Source organism: Cupressus sempervirens, chromosome 3 (genome assembly GCF_028749045.1).
Source record: "Cupressus sempervirens isolate cs-2001-9-10 chromosome 3, ASM2874904v1, whole genome shotgun sequence".
NCBI lineage: Eukaryota > Viridiplantae > Streptophyta > Pinopsida > Cupressales > Cupressaceae > Cupressus > Cupressus sempervirens.
The window spans coordinates 963,164,780-963,181,246 of NC_143120.1; the positions used below are offsets into that span (position 1 = coordinate 963,164,780).

Here is a 16,467-nt window from a genome sequence, read left to right on the forward strand (position 1 = left end):
TAAATCCAATGAGTGCTGAGTGTTCCACCTATTATCATGAGAGATGGATTCGTGTGACTCACTACTCATGAAGCATAAGTCAGTGAATTTGACTCGAAACCATACAGTTAAATCTTGATAGCAATTTCACAATTTGACTTCTTGTATTAATGGTTTTTAAATTTTATTCAATAATGGGCTCTATGAAAAAGCAAGTTGTAAATCCTTAAAAATCTCAAACTATCTTGGATTTTTTCACTTTGCTGATCTTTGTCAAAATTTTGCAATCATTGAGTCCCAAGTCAAGCCGAATCAGTGTTGCTGAGTCCTAACCAGGTTCAAGTCTGAGAACTTTTAAAAATACAACTATTTCGAGTCAGTGTTGCTGAGTCCGAGCCAGATTCAAGTCTCAGAACTTTTTAAATACAACTATTTCTATTGGGAACACAACGAAGACATCTAGAACATAATGCAACAATGGATGTCCTAATTTGTGTGCTTACAAACATCACAGAGATCATGAGTGAATCACTACAGTAGGTCATTTAACCATTGAAAGGGGTTATAATAGTGTATGGGCATCCATGATGTCCCAGTTTTATTAACATGATACATGAAAGGAGACCCTTGAAAATAGATCTGCAACATCAGCTCAGATAAATTATTTATAGTACTGACATCATATTTGCCTTCCTATCACAAAGATTATGTACAAATCCTTATTCAACTTCTCCCAGGTTACATAATGCCATGTTCATGTCATGTCAATAAGGCTAAAGTTTGTGAAGGGTAGAAGCCATTCTCAGAGAATATAGTCTCGGGGCAAAATATTAGTTTCAAAAAGAAATAAAGCGTCATGTTGCTACCCAGGACTTGATACCTAGGAGTGTGCTCCATGGATATGACTCCACAATCATCAGCTACAATGCAGGAGCTATGGTTGAACAAAATAAAGATCATACAACTCACTATCCCTAAACACAGAGGTAGGTTGGCAAGTATGATAGAAAGACCACTAAGTGCACCAGTAGATTACCATATCAATGATCTGCTATCCAACAACTGCTGCAAAAAATATGCTAATGGCCCCAAAATCTCAATTCTAACCATGTCTCAAAGATGTATTTATAAATACAAAAAAATGTTAAAATAAAACGTTACAACCCCTTTTGACATTTGTACAATGGAAACGAGACAAGAAACTAAATCCCTCACAATTACCTGTTAAAATATAAGCTTCTTTCCCTTTCTTTGGCTATTACTTCCTGGTTCAGAAGCCCAATATGTTCTTACCTTAAAGTTATGTACATTACACAATTACCCCTTGCTCTCAAATATATTTTTCTTGTCTTATTTCCATGAACGAGGGCAGATTCAACTCCTACAACCTAAAAACTACTCATTAGACATAATGGTCGTTGAGTGAAGAACTCTGCTATTTTTTGTCAATGTTGGATCATAAACCCCCCATTTTTTGTCAGTGTTGGATCATAAACCCCTGACACTACAATGGTTTTGTAAATGTTGAATTATATAAGGTGAATCATGTGTACATAATTAACATAAAATAATTGCATTGCCAGCCAGCTTGTAGCCAGCTATACCATTGCCTCGCCAAAAACCAACCACAACTCAGTTTGACGAGCTTTCTATATAAATTGCTTCACTATCATAAATTCCCTTTGTACACAGGAGTTCAAGGACTTATTATAACAAGAAGCTGCAGCGTAAGCACAAATTTGCCTATGTGACTGCTGTGCATGTGAAAACAATTGAAGGGATTAACTAGACATTAATGGTCGACAAAATATCAAACTATGAACCTTTTTTCTCATATCCATCCAAGAGACAATTACCCATCTGAATCTGATATTGGTTAATGTCTGTAGATGCAATAGGACATGAATACATTTCCTTCTTGAATCTGCAATCCACAAGCTGCCTTCCATACACTTCAATAGGTACGTACAGTCATGCCTTTTCTGGCATCAAGCTGAAAGCTGTACACAATCAGGCAGCTCACTGAATAGATCTTATCTTAAAGGATGAGTAGATTTGACATAGCTGTAATTATAGGATTGCTTTACTCACTTAGGTGATATTAGCCACGAATTTCCAACTAGATTGCATTTTACAACACAGAAGCAATCCTTGCATTTGAACACATGCAGATGGGATATCTAGGAGGAGTTCATGAGGCCACCCATCTCAACATTCTAAAGTTGTTTAGCTCCAAATTGTCAGGAAACAGTCAAACGAATCCTCTTTAATAGATAGTCAAACAACAACTCCTCCAAAGAATTAATAATGTAACCAGACAGATGGATTCTTCATCATCCGAGACTCCGAACGTATCATCTTGTTGGGACAAGAGAACTCATCCAATAAATAATAAATTAATGGAATAACTAGAAGGAACTGTGGTCACCATCCAAAGGCTGCCGCAAACATTCTTGTGGGTTGGCATAAAAATAATCCTCTTCCTTGGGTCTATCAGGAATAGCTATTCTTTTTGTTGGTTTACCCATCCGCTCAGAATGTACTTCCTTAACTGCCAGGGAGAATTCATCCCAGTTTAAGGAACCATTACTATATTGGTCTAGAAGTCCAACTAGTCGCTTCCGATCCAACAGGATTGTTTTGCGAAATCCTAAGAATCTGCGGTACGCATTATAACATGTATAAATATCAAGTTGATGATGAAGAAAAATTAAATATATTCTACAACCATCTGCAAGCTAACAAAGAAAATTTAATTTGAATAATGATGAAGAGATATTTGAAAAGCACAGCGAAATATCTTTTACTTCAATATGCTACCAAACTAAACCACAGTGCCTTCTTGTATAGATAGAACAGTAAGCCATCTAGCATTACCTGCGGTGCCCTTCAACAACTTTTGCCATATTCCCATCATATGTTGGAACAAACACATCACTCTCCAGAGAAACCAAGTAATCCAGGGCAGCCATTTGAGATGAATGATTTTGGAAAGGCCTCAAATCCTCAGGATTGAGAAGCATTTCCTTTCTAACCTGTCAAAACATATCAAAAACTTATCATTAAGATTAGTGCTAGAAAAGAGAAGGAAAAACTACAAACAACATACAAGGCAACCCTTTGAATTATGCTAAATACCATATTCGGATAAGCTTCAGACAGGGCTCTCATTCTCCTCTCTCCTCCATATATTTCACCAGCTGCAATATAAATTTGGATGTTTTTATTGATGTCAAGTGCTTGCAAAATCAATGCAGTCTCTTCAGGTGTCAATGGACATAATCCATCCAGTCGTTTTAGATCAGAATTTATGACTTTTTCCTTCCACCATGGATATGCATACCTAAAAAAGGAGATGCCAGATCATGATAGTCAAGACCAACCTTGCAAATATTGTCATAGATAAACTATATTGCAGGTTGTGACAGTAAAAACCAACCCTGTAAATAACTTAAGGAAATAATGTTTCAATCATTCTATATAATAGGTCACCTCATTCTGGTGAGTTCCTCAGCCTCTTCATCACTGCATCCATGAGTACAACCAGAGAAAGCCAGCATATCCATTTCATAACGAAGATGTAAAACCAAGAATGGGCCATTTTTCCTCAACATTTGCAAGAGTCTTCGACCTAATTCTTCAATCTGTGATGTAAAGCGGAGTGCATTGTAATTTACACGGCAACGTAGCTTTTGAATTGCTAATGGCAAGCCATTGTTAGCTAGCCGTGCATCTGTCTTGTTCAAATGCAAAACTTTGTATTTCTGTATCAGTGGAAGGATCTGCAGAGCAGAAATTATAATAAGTATCATTTCAGTGTCATTCCAGAAGGTAACTGTGCAAATAACAAATTGTTAGAAATGGCCTTTGAATCAGCTAGAGAAGCCTAATTTACCTGATGAAGGTAATATGACATGTTTGACCAGCTAACAGGAGGCATTGACATTACCGGTATTTGTTGAATTCTTATCTTCAACCTCGGAGGTAGTTCTTTGATTATTCGAACTTCATCTCTCAGAGATGTAATGAAGTGATCTACATCAAATATGTCTTTGAATTCACTGCCCAGACGAAAATTCAATTTTCAATAAACCATGAGCAACTTATTCCAGAGAATATGATTCTCTATACCTCATTATTCTCATTTAATGACAACATAAATTAACTCAAGCTTGTTATTCAGAAAAATGAGACAGAAACATGAAACAAGACCATACAGAGATGAGGCTGCATTATAGCAAGTCGAATGCTCACCTTGGGTCTGCCCAGAATGATGTTTTGTCCAACTCAGGCACAATAAGAGTTACATTAAGATACCTTGCAATAACTACCATGTCACATATCTGTCATGAAAAAGTCAATAAAAATGATCAGATCGCACAAACATGTCTTCAATTATACATACACAAAACTTCAGCAATTATTTCAAGTATTGTGGTGGATACCATACCGCTGATCGCATCTGATTAAGGCCACCATTGCAAGACACCAACAGGTAACCATTGTTTTTATACACTCCTGTGTTGGCCAATAATCATCCCCATACAGTTTTAGTCCAAAACCATCTTGCCATTCTAAAATTTAAACTATTAATGTATCTACATTGTTTGTGAATTCAATCAACTTTTAAAAAAGTGGCCAATACATATAAGGCAAGCAAAATAAAGTGAGCTTAAAACAGCGATTAACCGATTATTGCAGATAAGCAATATGCTAGACTTGCCTCACAAGTAACTTGCTAGTTGGTTTTCTACAACTAAGGTTAGGTTAACACAGTTAAGTCTGCAAGTTTAATAAGCTAACATTATAAATGTAAACCGGTGTGCCTGAATATCAAAGAGTCCGTTGTTGTCATTTGCATGTTCCTTTGATTCATTCGATTCCAGCAAACTTACAAAGGACGCTAAAGCAAAATTTCGTCCAGAAATCTCGGAGTACAAAGCAAAACCATCTGTATGAGTTAAATAAATATATAATGTAATTCAGACAAGCTAGGGTAGAAGATGAGAATAGTTTTGATTTTAATTAGATGATCCATTCTGGCAGAACAAACTGCGGAGTCAAATGCACTCTCCCACCAAGAAAAATTACAGTGAGCAAACTACATGCAGCCACACAAAAAAAAGCTAATTGCACAATCGAAATGCAGACAGAGGGAAGGCATAAGAGAATCAAAGCACAGTAAACAGGGGCAATTTCAATTACAATCAAGATCATCCACAAGATTAATTAACATTTGAGGAGAGGATTTAGGCGAACATTGATTTCAGATCAAAATCTTCCATCCGCAGAAAGACATTGTCAAAGATTTTCAGGATAAAACCAATTATAATCTAATCGAAGTTTTTGTCCAATATTTATAGCTTTGCGTGCTTTATCGATTAGAAGCTACCCAAGTTTTTGCCCCGCATTTATGGCTTCAATAACTTTTACACAGTTTACCAAGTGGAAGACATTGAAGGTTTTGCCCGCCAGAATAGCATCAATACTCTCATTAAACGTCGTCTATAGCAAAGCTTTGATAGTACAAAAATTAATGTTTGAAAAGCAAGCAAAGACGACTTCGATCCATATCCAGCGATGCAAGCAATCGCGTGTAGATCCGACGCCATCAGGCCAAATTGAAAGCTTTCAGAGGCACGAAAACAAACAATCTTAAACCATTCTTTTTGTCTTATCCATAACGAGAGTAATCTACATTTGTTAAAACTTCAAAAAAGAATACAGAGTACCACTCAAAATGAAAAGAAATAGCGGAAAACAAGGCTTACTTTTCGGAGGCAGGGCGATCTTCTCCACTGCGGGCATTCTCAAGGGCAAAGTGCTATGAGAAAGTTCGTCCATGGGCGGATCGGCGTGAGTAAAACAAGAAGGCAGGCCTTTAAAAACACGCGACCCCCACAATTCCCCCAACGCCGTAAGCTGAATAATGCATGTCCACACCAAAACTGTGGACGTCGCACGAATAATCCACACCTGCGTACGAGAACGCGGCGGAACCACCAGATGCCTAAATTTCTCGGCCTTAGTGTGCCCCGCCACAAAGCATTTCAATCCCATTAAATGCCCTGCGTTTCCCTTGCTGTTCTTCTCTCCCTTGCACATTGCTAATCTATTTCCCCACAAACCCTCTCTTTAAATACAGTTCCGCCTATTCACAGCCCGAACCCTGGTTCCGCCGGGGGCTTTCTCCCAGCTTTATTGCAAAAACAAAACACAAAAAAGACCAAAACCCCACTTCCCAACCTCACTTTTAATGCTCAAAACGACGCAAAACTAAGATCAGCCTCCGCTCAATATATATCCAGCCCTCCAAATGTTTTACCGTATCTTCAAATACTATAAAGACTTTAAAACCATTAACAGCATCTCTGCAGAATCTTTACTTCGAACACCAGGGCATAAATTTGTATTTTACAGCATCTGCATGATTAGTAATGAATGTTACCCAAATGTCGGTCCGTCGCCCATGAGAGCATTACACACACACCTGCTTTTTCATTAATGCCCTCAAAATATCAATGCAATGCAGACCACCCATTACAGAAGGCCATCAGCACATTAAGAAGTCCAGGGTTCGAATCCTTTAAACCCTTCCGGCCCCGCTTCAACTTCCCCCTATTTATTTCTTCCTTTCCCCACATTTCAATCCATCCTTCTCCACGAATGCCCTCCAGATCGTTCTTATTTCGCCACTGTGCCAAGTGTCCAGATCGCCCGTAGCCGGTGGAGATTTTGCAGGCAGTAATATCTAAATTAAAGCCAGATTAAACTGTACAAATCTACCGCAATAATTTCCCGGCGAACAACTCAGACTCTGCATCAAATTCCTTTCATCTACCCATTGTAATCAATCTTCCTTCCCATTTTTGTTTTAACGATTTGCCACATCCGCTGGCCATGGCCGGCATTTAAAAATACCAGATCTTGAAAACGTAAAACAGAAAAATAAAAATATACGAGGAGATCTCGCTCTAATAACTCCTCCGGCATTAAAAATAGATTTTTATACTTTTTAATGCTGGATTTTTAGACATACATACTCTGCCCATTCCCAAGAACAAAGGTTAAATATTTAACTCCGATACAACTCCACGTAACGGGACGGCCCGCTTCCCGAGGTGGGACCCACCCACAACTGTGCCAGCCTGGCATTCACCTCTGTCCACATCGGCATCTCCATGATTCCTCTGACGTCACCCTTCTGCTTACGTGGAAAACATGAGTTTTTGACATTTATATTTAAATGTGATTGTGGAATTTTTTCGAATATAATATTTGCCCACCGACACTTTCCTCTGGTCTTCTGGAAAGTGTGAAAACGAGGGGATTCTTTATTTTCAACTCGGGATAACGCTCGTTCGGGTTGTGTCTGATGCGACGGTTGGTATATTTTTCGCGTGGTTGTTTACGATCCGACGGCTGATAGTTGCTGGGGTTAGATAGAGCGTGCGGGTAAATTTGTTGACGGGTGGACTGACTGAAAGTGACGGGGGAGCTGACGGGTTGAATTGGAGGTTTAGGAATTACATGGCATGGTTTTTGGGAATTTGAATTTATTGGTATTTAGAAAGCTAAATGGTATGTTGGAAAGAGACAAAGATTTGGTTCTACATTTGAGTGTCAATTATAATATGCATAACATAATAATACTAAACATAACATAAAAGGGAGGTGGGGTTTGCCAAGAGAAGATCCAAAGGGCTTAGATTTGCTCTCTACCGTGTGGGGATCAACTTCATCAAGGTCCAAATGATTAAGGATTTGACACAAAGTAGACCCATAAAGAGTCATGAATGTTGCTATGGACGGGCATTCAAGAGAGTTAAAAGTTGAGAAGAAGTTACTAATATTATATGTTTGTATTTTAGAGTTATTTTGTATTTTAGAATTAGTTGAGAAGAAATGTCTTTAATATTGAAAGAATGCATAGAATATTAAATATGATTTATAACAAATCCACACCATAGAACAATCACAAGTATGAATCCAATAATATACAATTACACAAGATACCACTTAACATAACCAAAATGCATAATCATCCACTATACAAGTCACATGGTATAAAAAGCTCAAAGAACATACATCATGAATAAATATATCATCTCATAAGATCTCCAGATAATCAATTACAGTACAATAGAATATAACCTTCCAAATAGAAAAGACAAGATCAAAATGAAAGGGACAACTGCACAAGTACATACAGCAATAACATCCAACTGTCAAATCTTAATGGTATAAGAAACACTACCACTCGACCTCGTGGAACCTAAATGGCCCACTCCCACTATGATGAGGAGATAATCTCAAGTCTAATGTGAATATCAATCTATAGGTCATAACCAACATCTAGGTCAAGGAAATCCTCATAGAAATCTATCTCAAAGGTACCAAGACACAAGTAACATCTAAACCCAAAGGCAACAAAGACAGATAGGAAATCTACTATGCAAGTGGGCAAGTGTCATCGCATGAGCCAACTCTAAGGTTACCCTGGCAACCTCTCTAGACTCTAGCCTCCTAGTATCTCTATGTGGCATCAATATCCTTTCGTACAGACAAGTCATACTAACGAGGCAAGGTCGCAATCAATCATCATCTCTACTCTCATCCTAGCCTATACTAGCACTCAAGGCATGGGCAAGGAAAACACTGACTCTTGTTAATTCATTTTAAACCCATTTAATGAAATGTTATCACTTATTAAAATAACTTATAATGGGTTACCCAAGCAGTCTCTTTAGGGCTTCGACCTCCATTGCAAGCCACTTCCCAACATACACATAGATTACCTACCCTAAGCTCATGAAAAGTACAACTCATAAAATCACAATTTTCACCTCAATCCTATACGAGCAATTGGAAAGCACCTAAAAATAAATCACAATATTCACCTTAGTCTTATGCAAGCAACTAGAAAACACCTATAGATAAATCACAATATTCACCTTATTCTTATACAAGCAACTAGAAAGCACCAAAATATAACTGATCGAAAACTCAAAAGTTACAATAAGAAACTCACAATAATCACCTCAGTTCTATAACAAGCAACTAGAAAGCATCAAAAGATAACTAATTGAAACTCAAAGGTTACACCAAGAAAATCACACTATTCACCTCAGTTCTATAAAAGCAACTAGAAAGCACTAACAAGCAATTGATGAAAACTCAATAGAAATACGTGAATACATCACAATGGTTGGGTATAAAAGATCGTGACCAAAATATACATAACATCATCATGGAACAAAACTCTCTAAGCCTCTTGTAAACATCCTGACTAGTCAATGTACTGAGTCAAACCCGAACCCAACACTAGTAGATCATACATCACATCTAGTATATAACAAATGTAGTTTTCATAATTCATTTGATTTTAAAAACATAAAAGTTCAATTTTCACAAATGGGGTTTCAAGTTTTCATTTTTTTCAAAAGTGGTCATAATCGATAAAGGTTTCATATGTTGTATTGATCAATTACAAGTCTCAAGTTCGTGCCCAAAGCTTATACTTTCAAATAGATACATATTTGAATTTAGTCAAATTATAACCTTTATGGGACAAATATCTTCATTTAAAAATATACACCTAAAAGTCCATTTACTAAGATTTCACAAGTTTCCCCTCTATAGATAAATAATCTTTTAGTAAATCAACAATAGATTTAAAAATAAACAAATCAAATATAGCATTATTGGTTTGAAACTCAATTTCCAAAAATATTTCAATTTTAATAAAACTATTGTAAACTTTAATTTAAACTATTTTAATTATATATATAATATAACTCTTAAATTAAATAACATACATATATATATATTTATTTTTTTTTTTTTTTTTTTTTTTTTTTTTTTAAAAAAAATTATTATTTATATATATATATATACTAATTAGAAACACTTTAATAGAAATAATATAATAATTTAAAAAAACAAAAAACAAAAAAACTTACCTACTCCCTTCATGTAGGCTACAACATGCAACTATGGGCTACCTTTGGCAGTCGCAGACTACATAGGCAACAACGGTCTACCTTAGGCAGTCGCGGTTTGCTAAAGCAACCATAGGTTGCTGGAGTTAAGGAGGGGAGGTGGGGGGTGGTGGCCCGCCTCCCAATCTTTTTTCTTTTTTTTCTTTTAAAATTATATTAAAATTATTATATATAAACTAATTAAAAACACTTTAATATAATAATTTTAAAAAAACAAAAACAAAAAAACTTACCTACTCCCTTCATGCAGGTTGCAGCATGCAACCGCAGGCTACCTTTGGCAGTCACAAACTACTTAGGCAACAACTCACCTCCCAATCTTATATATATATATATATATATATATATATATATATATATATATATATATATATATATATATATATATATATATATATATATATATATATATATATATATATATAACCCAAACCAAATTCAAAGCCCCCCTGCATAAATTCACTTTTTTTATTATAATATAATTATCACTGTAATTATCAATTGTGGTAATTATATTAATATTTTTTTCTGATAAAACTTCACCATAGATCTAATAGGGTAAAGAATCTGAAACAGTAAAAAATTAACAATTTAAAACTAGTCTTCTTTTCAAACCCCATCCCGAATTCACAATTTTCTAAAATAACTCATTTTCCAATAAGAGTATTTAATGACAAAAATCAAGATTTCTCATATTAGGTTTTCATATTGATTTCAACCACAAACATTTTTGAAACAAAGAACAATGATTTCACAAACAAGGGTTTCAAATGGAGCCATTTCCAAAACAAGATTCTCAAATAAGCATAAAGAAGACAGAGAGAAATATGAAGAGAAATTATTGTGATAAATTTAAGCAACAATCCTACCTTGATCTAATGCTAACCAGACAAACGCTCGAAAATTGCAAGAATTTCCTGTTTTCTCAAAAAACTCTTTTCTTTAAATTTGCTCCTCCAAACCTATGTGTGGAGAAATGAGCTCTAATTTATTAATAAAGAGCTTTCTCCTTTAGGGTTTTAGTTTTGCAAACACGCAAACCCCTTTTCTTTATTATTTTGATTTCATGCAACTTTTTACGTTTTAGTTAAAATAAACTTTATTTAATTTACTCTCTCTCTCTCTCTCTCTCTCTCTCTCTCTCTCTCTCTCTCTCTCTCTCTCTCTCTCTCTCTCTCTCTCTCTCATTAAATCACAAGACATCTTTAATAATATATTTATTAATTTAACTAATAATAATATTTATAGTTTATTATTAAAATGAAACTCCTAAATAAATTATTATTAAATTTAATAAATATAATTACGTCAAAATTAGAAATTCAATTAAATCTTTTAAATTAAATTATTTTATTTAATTAATTTCTAAATTAATTAAATTATTTTATTTAATTAATTTCTAAATTAATTAAATATAATTAAATTTTTTTTTTTTTTAATAATTTTTTTGTTAAATTAAATCATTTAATACTCTTTTAATTTTGATTTAATTATAACTGAAAATCACAACAGACCCATAAATCCAAATAAGAAAACCCATTATAAAGACAAAGTACTAAATCAAACTCAAGGGTCAACATCTCAAATTCATGTCACTTGACAAATTTGAAAGGGTAAATAACTCAAATACTTGTCCTTCTCTCCAGGACAATTGACTCAGGGTTAGGATTTGGACTCAAGGACTATCTCCCATCTTTACCATTGAGATATTGCGATAGGGTATGCTCATCTTGGCAATTCACGAAAGTTGATACCTGATACCTACAATCTGCATAAAAGTTGAGCATGCACATATACATATAAATCTAAACTAAATAGGGAATGGCGGGGAGTGGTGCATCGTATAGATCTTAACTAGCAGGTGACTACGACTCCCTCTTTCAACCACATTAGAAACATCAAACATAAATTAAAACATACAAGTACACCATACACATGCAAGTATGGGGTAAGTATCCATTGAAACTACATATAAATCATCTATCTAACTATCATCATGAAAATACTAAAATCATTATATACAAGCATCATCATTGAAAGAATAATCATAAACATTTTTTTTTGCTCTCAGTGACTCAGTGGCATCCTGATGATGGATCATACAGTATGATCCGAAACGTTGATGAAAAAACTCTCACACAATCTTCGCCATAAATTAATACAATATTCATGGATTGTGGAAATCTATTTGCTTTGAATAAGTAGCTTATCAAATATATCAACTAAGTTTGAAATAACATACAATCAAATCAAGTAATCAAGTACTACTAATCATAAAACATAACCATAAAGCTGGCCTAAAAGAATTTGGTAATTCAACATGAAAAGTAAACTAGGGGTAGCCACTATAGTGTGGATCTAGACTAGCTAGGATTTGGATCTTGAGGATCTTGCAAAATTGATATTGTAATTGCTATTGTATTTGGTCATACCCGGGAAGGCCTTACAACCCGACACATTGCATTTAATTAGTTATTTTATGAATAAAAAGTTGTGTTGGTATTAGATCTTGTATCTTGTATTGTGTTTTTGATGTGTGGTTATTTGTTGGGGGCTAGAACATCTCCTTTGGGGATTCTCCTACCTTGGACTATGTCATGTCCATAGCCATTAAAAAGACTACACAAAGCCCTTGAGGATGAAGATAACATAATAGCATATTGTTGCCCATAACCATCACAAAGTGAAGCAAAGAACCAAGAACACTAAAAAATGGTATAACAACATATTGATGCACATATAGCAGCATATGTTGCTCATGACCATCACAGAGACTACATAGATCCAACAATAATGAAGATAACTTATGTGGAGTATTTAGCCTAATAGTTATCCATGTTCAATTGCATTCTAATTGTGGGTGATTGTTCAAAAAATTGAAGGTTAAATGTTAGCACAGACAGTTGTTTGGCTAGTCATCTGTACTAATTACTAAGTCATACTTTGTTGAGCTTTAGTTGTTAGTTGAGAAAACTATGTAATATTCATATTAGGTGTTAATTTTAGTTTATATAGGAGATAATTAAGAAGATAACTCTATAGTTAAACAATTGTTGATTTCTAGTCATATAAGAGTGAATTAAGGAAAGGACTTTCTAGTCCAAAAGTTTTTAAAATAGATTTGGGGTCTACATAGAAGGTGGGGAAGAGATTATGAGTTTTGTAAATATTTTATAAGTTAAATGGAACAGATCCATGGTGTTTTGCTTCTAGTTCTTATGTGTTATTATTTATGATTTCGTAGGCTTGGGCCGAGTGATTGCATCAGTTTGGTATTAGAGAAAATCTTTCCTATGTGTAAGAGATAGTATGTTCTATAACAATATTGCCTCTATTTCTCCTTTTAGTACATGGACAATGTTTATGTTTGCAACCATCTTTAATTTGTAGAGTTGAATGAGAGTTGTTATGTCAAGTTTTTCACATAAGAGTTTGAGGAGACTTTGATGTGGATGACATGTGCTTTCAGGTAGCATTTTTCGTGCAAATTGAAGAAGTTGTGGAGTGGAAGAAAAAATTTGGACATCTATTATATAGAAGCAACATGCAACTTGGAAAAGAAAAAAGTGCATCAACTTGTGAATGGACATTGTTGTTCATTATTTCTTGATGCATGTGAAATATTCAATATTTGTGTGAAATTTGTCTAATAAAAAAATACTTATGGAGATATATCAAGATGCAAAAAGGATGATAACTAACTTGGAAGAAAGAGTAAGACAAAAATAAGGAAGGAGTTAAAAAAGGGCCAACAAAAGGAGTTGCAACAATTAAAGTTTGAGTTGGAGGAATTATTGTGCATATTGGAAGATTAAGGAACATGTAGCAATAAGAAGTTAAAGAAAAAGAAATCTACATCAAAGGTATTGAAGCATTATGAGAAGGTGAGAAAAAATGATGAAGTAAATTATTCATTTTGTGATAAAGGGTCATACTCAAAAAGGGAAGTCATTTTGTCAAGGATTAGACAAGGAATGACATTGTTAAAACAAGGAAAAAATGAATCAATTTATGAGTTGGCATAAATATTAGTGGATGAAAGACCCTCGGATGTGATCTTTTAAGAGTTACAAAGGGAAGGAATAAATGAATCAGATAAAAATGAAAAGATAGTTTAATTTGAGGATGATGTTGAATTGTGTTACATCAAAGAAGGGGAAGACATTGAAGAGTACAGTGCAAAAAGAAAAGAGGAAGACTGCAATGGGAAATAATGCAACCTATCACAAGAGGAGGCTCAAATGGGTGTAGTAGTGGAAGTATTTTGCATTGAAGAGGAAGCTACAACAATGATGGAGATCTATGGGAGCCCCATATGTGATGAAGATTTGTTGACTTTAGAGAACACAACTTGTTGGAAGCTACTACAGGATTGTCTTGAGGATCTCAGCAGTGATGAAAAAGGAGTAGATCATCACTTTCCTAAAGAGTAAACAATGATGCTTGAGAGTGAGAGTAAATATATGAATAGTTGTGATTTAAAGGACGATGTCGAAAAGAATTTATCTTGTGAAAAATATCATATTGAGCTAGAAGATGAAAGGCACCTCACAAAATCTAAAATAGAACACATGCCTCAATGACATAATGCAAAAGAGGAGAATACACTTGTCAAAGATTCTTATTTCATTAACTTTATTTCTATTTCTAATGATTTATGTGCAAGGAAAAATGGGATAAAGAACATCAATGATTTTCAATGGAGGAAAACTATTAAGCTTTCCATGAGCTTGAAAAAGAGCATGAAGACCAATTGGCAAAGGAAGAGGATCCTTATTTCAACAAGTGATTGGAAGCAAAAGAGGAGAAAATGTGATGATCTAAAAAGATATCTTGGTGGAAGGGAACATTGTGGCTTAATTTTTGAAGTTAAAGGAATGATTATATTATCTATTCCAAACTCTTTCCTAGATTTTTTTTGGGATAAATAGAAAATCCACGTTACAAACAATTAAATTTTATTGCTAGATTGTTACTTGTTAAAGCTAAGTTGAAAATAAGCTTTGAACCAAGAGGTTCAAAATTTTAAAAAGAAAGGGAGAATGATAAAAAACATTCAGCCTAACACATGTCCATGGTCAACTGCATTCTAATTGTGGGCGATTGTTCAGTTAACTGGAGGTTGAATGCCAACATATCCAATTATTTTCTTGGTCATCTTGAGTAATTACCAAGTCGTACTTTATTGATCTTTAGGCTTTAGTTGATAAAAACTATGTAATAATCATATTAGATGCTAATTTTAGTCTATATAGAAGACAATCAAAGAGATAACTCTCAAGTTAAACAACTATTGATTTATAGTCATGTAGGAGTGAATTAAGGAGAGGATTTTTTGGTCCAAAAGTTTTTAAAATAGAGTTGGGGGTCTATGTAGAAGGTAGAGAAGAGAGGTTCTGAGTTTTGAAAATATTTTATGAATTAAGTGGAACATATATATCGTGTTTTGCTTATGGTTCTTTTGTTTCATTATTTATGATTTCTTACTCCTGGGCTAAGTGACTGCATCAATGACATAACAACATATTGTTGCCCATAACCATCACAAATCACCACAAAGAACCAATATCATTGAAAATAACATTACAACATTTTGTTGCCCATAACCACCACAAAGTAAAACAAAGAAGAATAAACTAATTGTTATGAGGTAGTAGATCCACTTGAGGTTGATAATAATAAGGATCAACAATTAGAAAAAAGCCCTTAGACCCTATATCATCACCATATTCCTTTTGTTGAACAATAACCTTAACCTGGAGTTTAATTTGTTGAATTTGGAAATCAATCTTGAGATTTCTCTTGGCCTCATCCTAGGTAGTTGTGAAAAAAGTGAAGTCCAACAATAAAAAAGTGTCTGAATAAAGCTATACAAATGTGATTTCTAGGTGACCATCATTAAGATTATTAAAAATAGTTGTACACCCATATCTCTATATGTGACACAAAATAACATGTATGACTCCACCAATAATCATATTAATATAAAATTGTACTCTAAGTAGAGCATCTTTCCAATTTAGCTTGTGTTAAAAATTAGTTGGTAATTCATCAAAAACAAGATTCTATTATTTTTTTTAAAGTTGGCATCCCAAAAAAATATGTCGTATGACAACTACCTAGTTGGATCATCACACATTTCAATCTATAAAATATTCCAAGGAGTTAATTGTACATTTGAATTGGTGTTTGATTTTCATATTAGAGTAGATCATTTTCATTGAACTTGCAATTCTACTTCAAATTCAATTGAGACCCTAAGGATAATCTGGAAGGAGTTACAAGTAGGCCTTTTTAAATGGGAAGAGAAAAGGAAAGGATATATTGACATCCATAAGAAATTACTAATACATTTTACCCTGATTTCTGATAAATTCTTGCAATGAATAATGCATTTTGTGTCAAATTAATTTCTTTAGAAAAAAAAGGTTTGCATTAGTTAGAATTCCAACGAGTGGTGTTCATCAAAATTTTGATGAACGCAAAC

The 16,467-nt window shown here is 34.2% G+C and overlaps 1 protein-coding gene across 1 annotated transcript; it reads right to left on the reverse strand.

Annotated features, from left to right (window-relative positions):
- Positions 1-1,625: 1,625 nt before the first annotated feature.
- Positions 1,626-7,041, reverse strand: LOC149569935 (rhamnogalacturonan I rhamnosyltransferase 1-like). Its single transcript, XM_089822616.1, has 8 exons — positions 5,751-7,041; positions 4,430-4,497; positions 4,234-4,322; positions 3,875-4,040; positions 3,472-3,761; positions 3,118-3,322; positions 2,857-3,014; positions 1,626-2,637 (listed from the first exon to the last, which is right to left on the reverse strand). The coding sequence occupies exons 1-8, from the start codon at positions 6,082-6,084 to the stop codon at positions 2,388-2,390; spliced, it is 1,560 nt and encodes a 519-aa protein (XP_089678742.1). The 5' UTR covers positions 6,085-7,041; the 3' UTR covers positions 1,626-2,387.
- Positions 7,042-16,467: the final 9,426 nt, after the last annotated feature.

What these genes read in the sequence shown, in the direction of transcription:
- LOC149569935 (XM_089822616.1), bottom strand. Translation starts at nt 6,084, where the DNA reads ATGTGCAAGGGAGAGAAGAACAGCAAGGGAAACGCAGGGCATTTAATG. An exon ending in TGTCATATTACCTTCATCAG is followed by an intron (nt 3,762 to 3,874) that starts GTAAATTAGGCT and finishes TCTGCTCTGCAG; the next exon opens with ATCCTTCCACTGATACAGAA. An exon ending in GAGGAACTCACCAGAATGAG is followed by an intron (nt 3,323 to 3,471) that starts GTGACCTATTAT and finishes CTCCTTTTTTAG; the next exon opens with GTATGCATATCCATGGTGGA.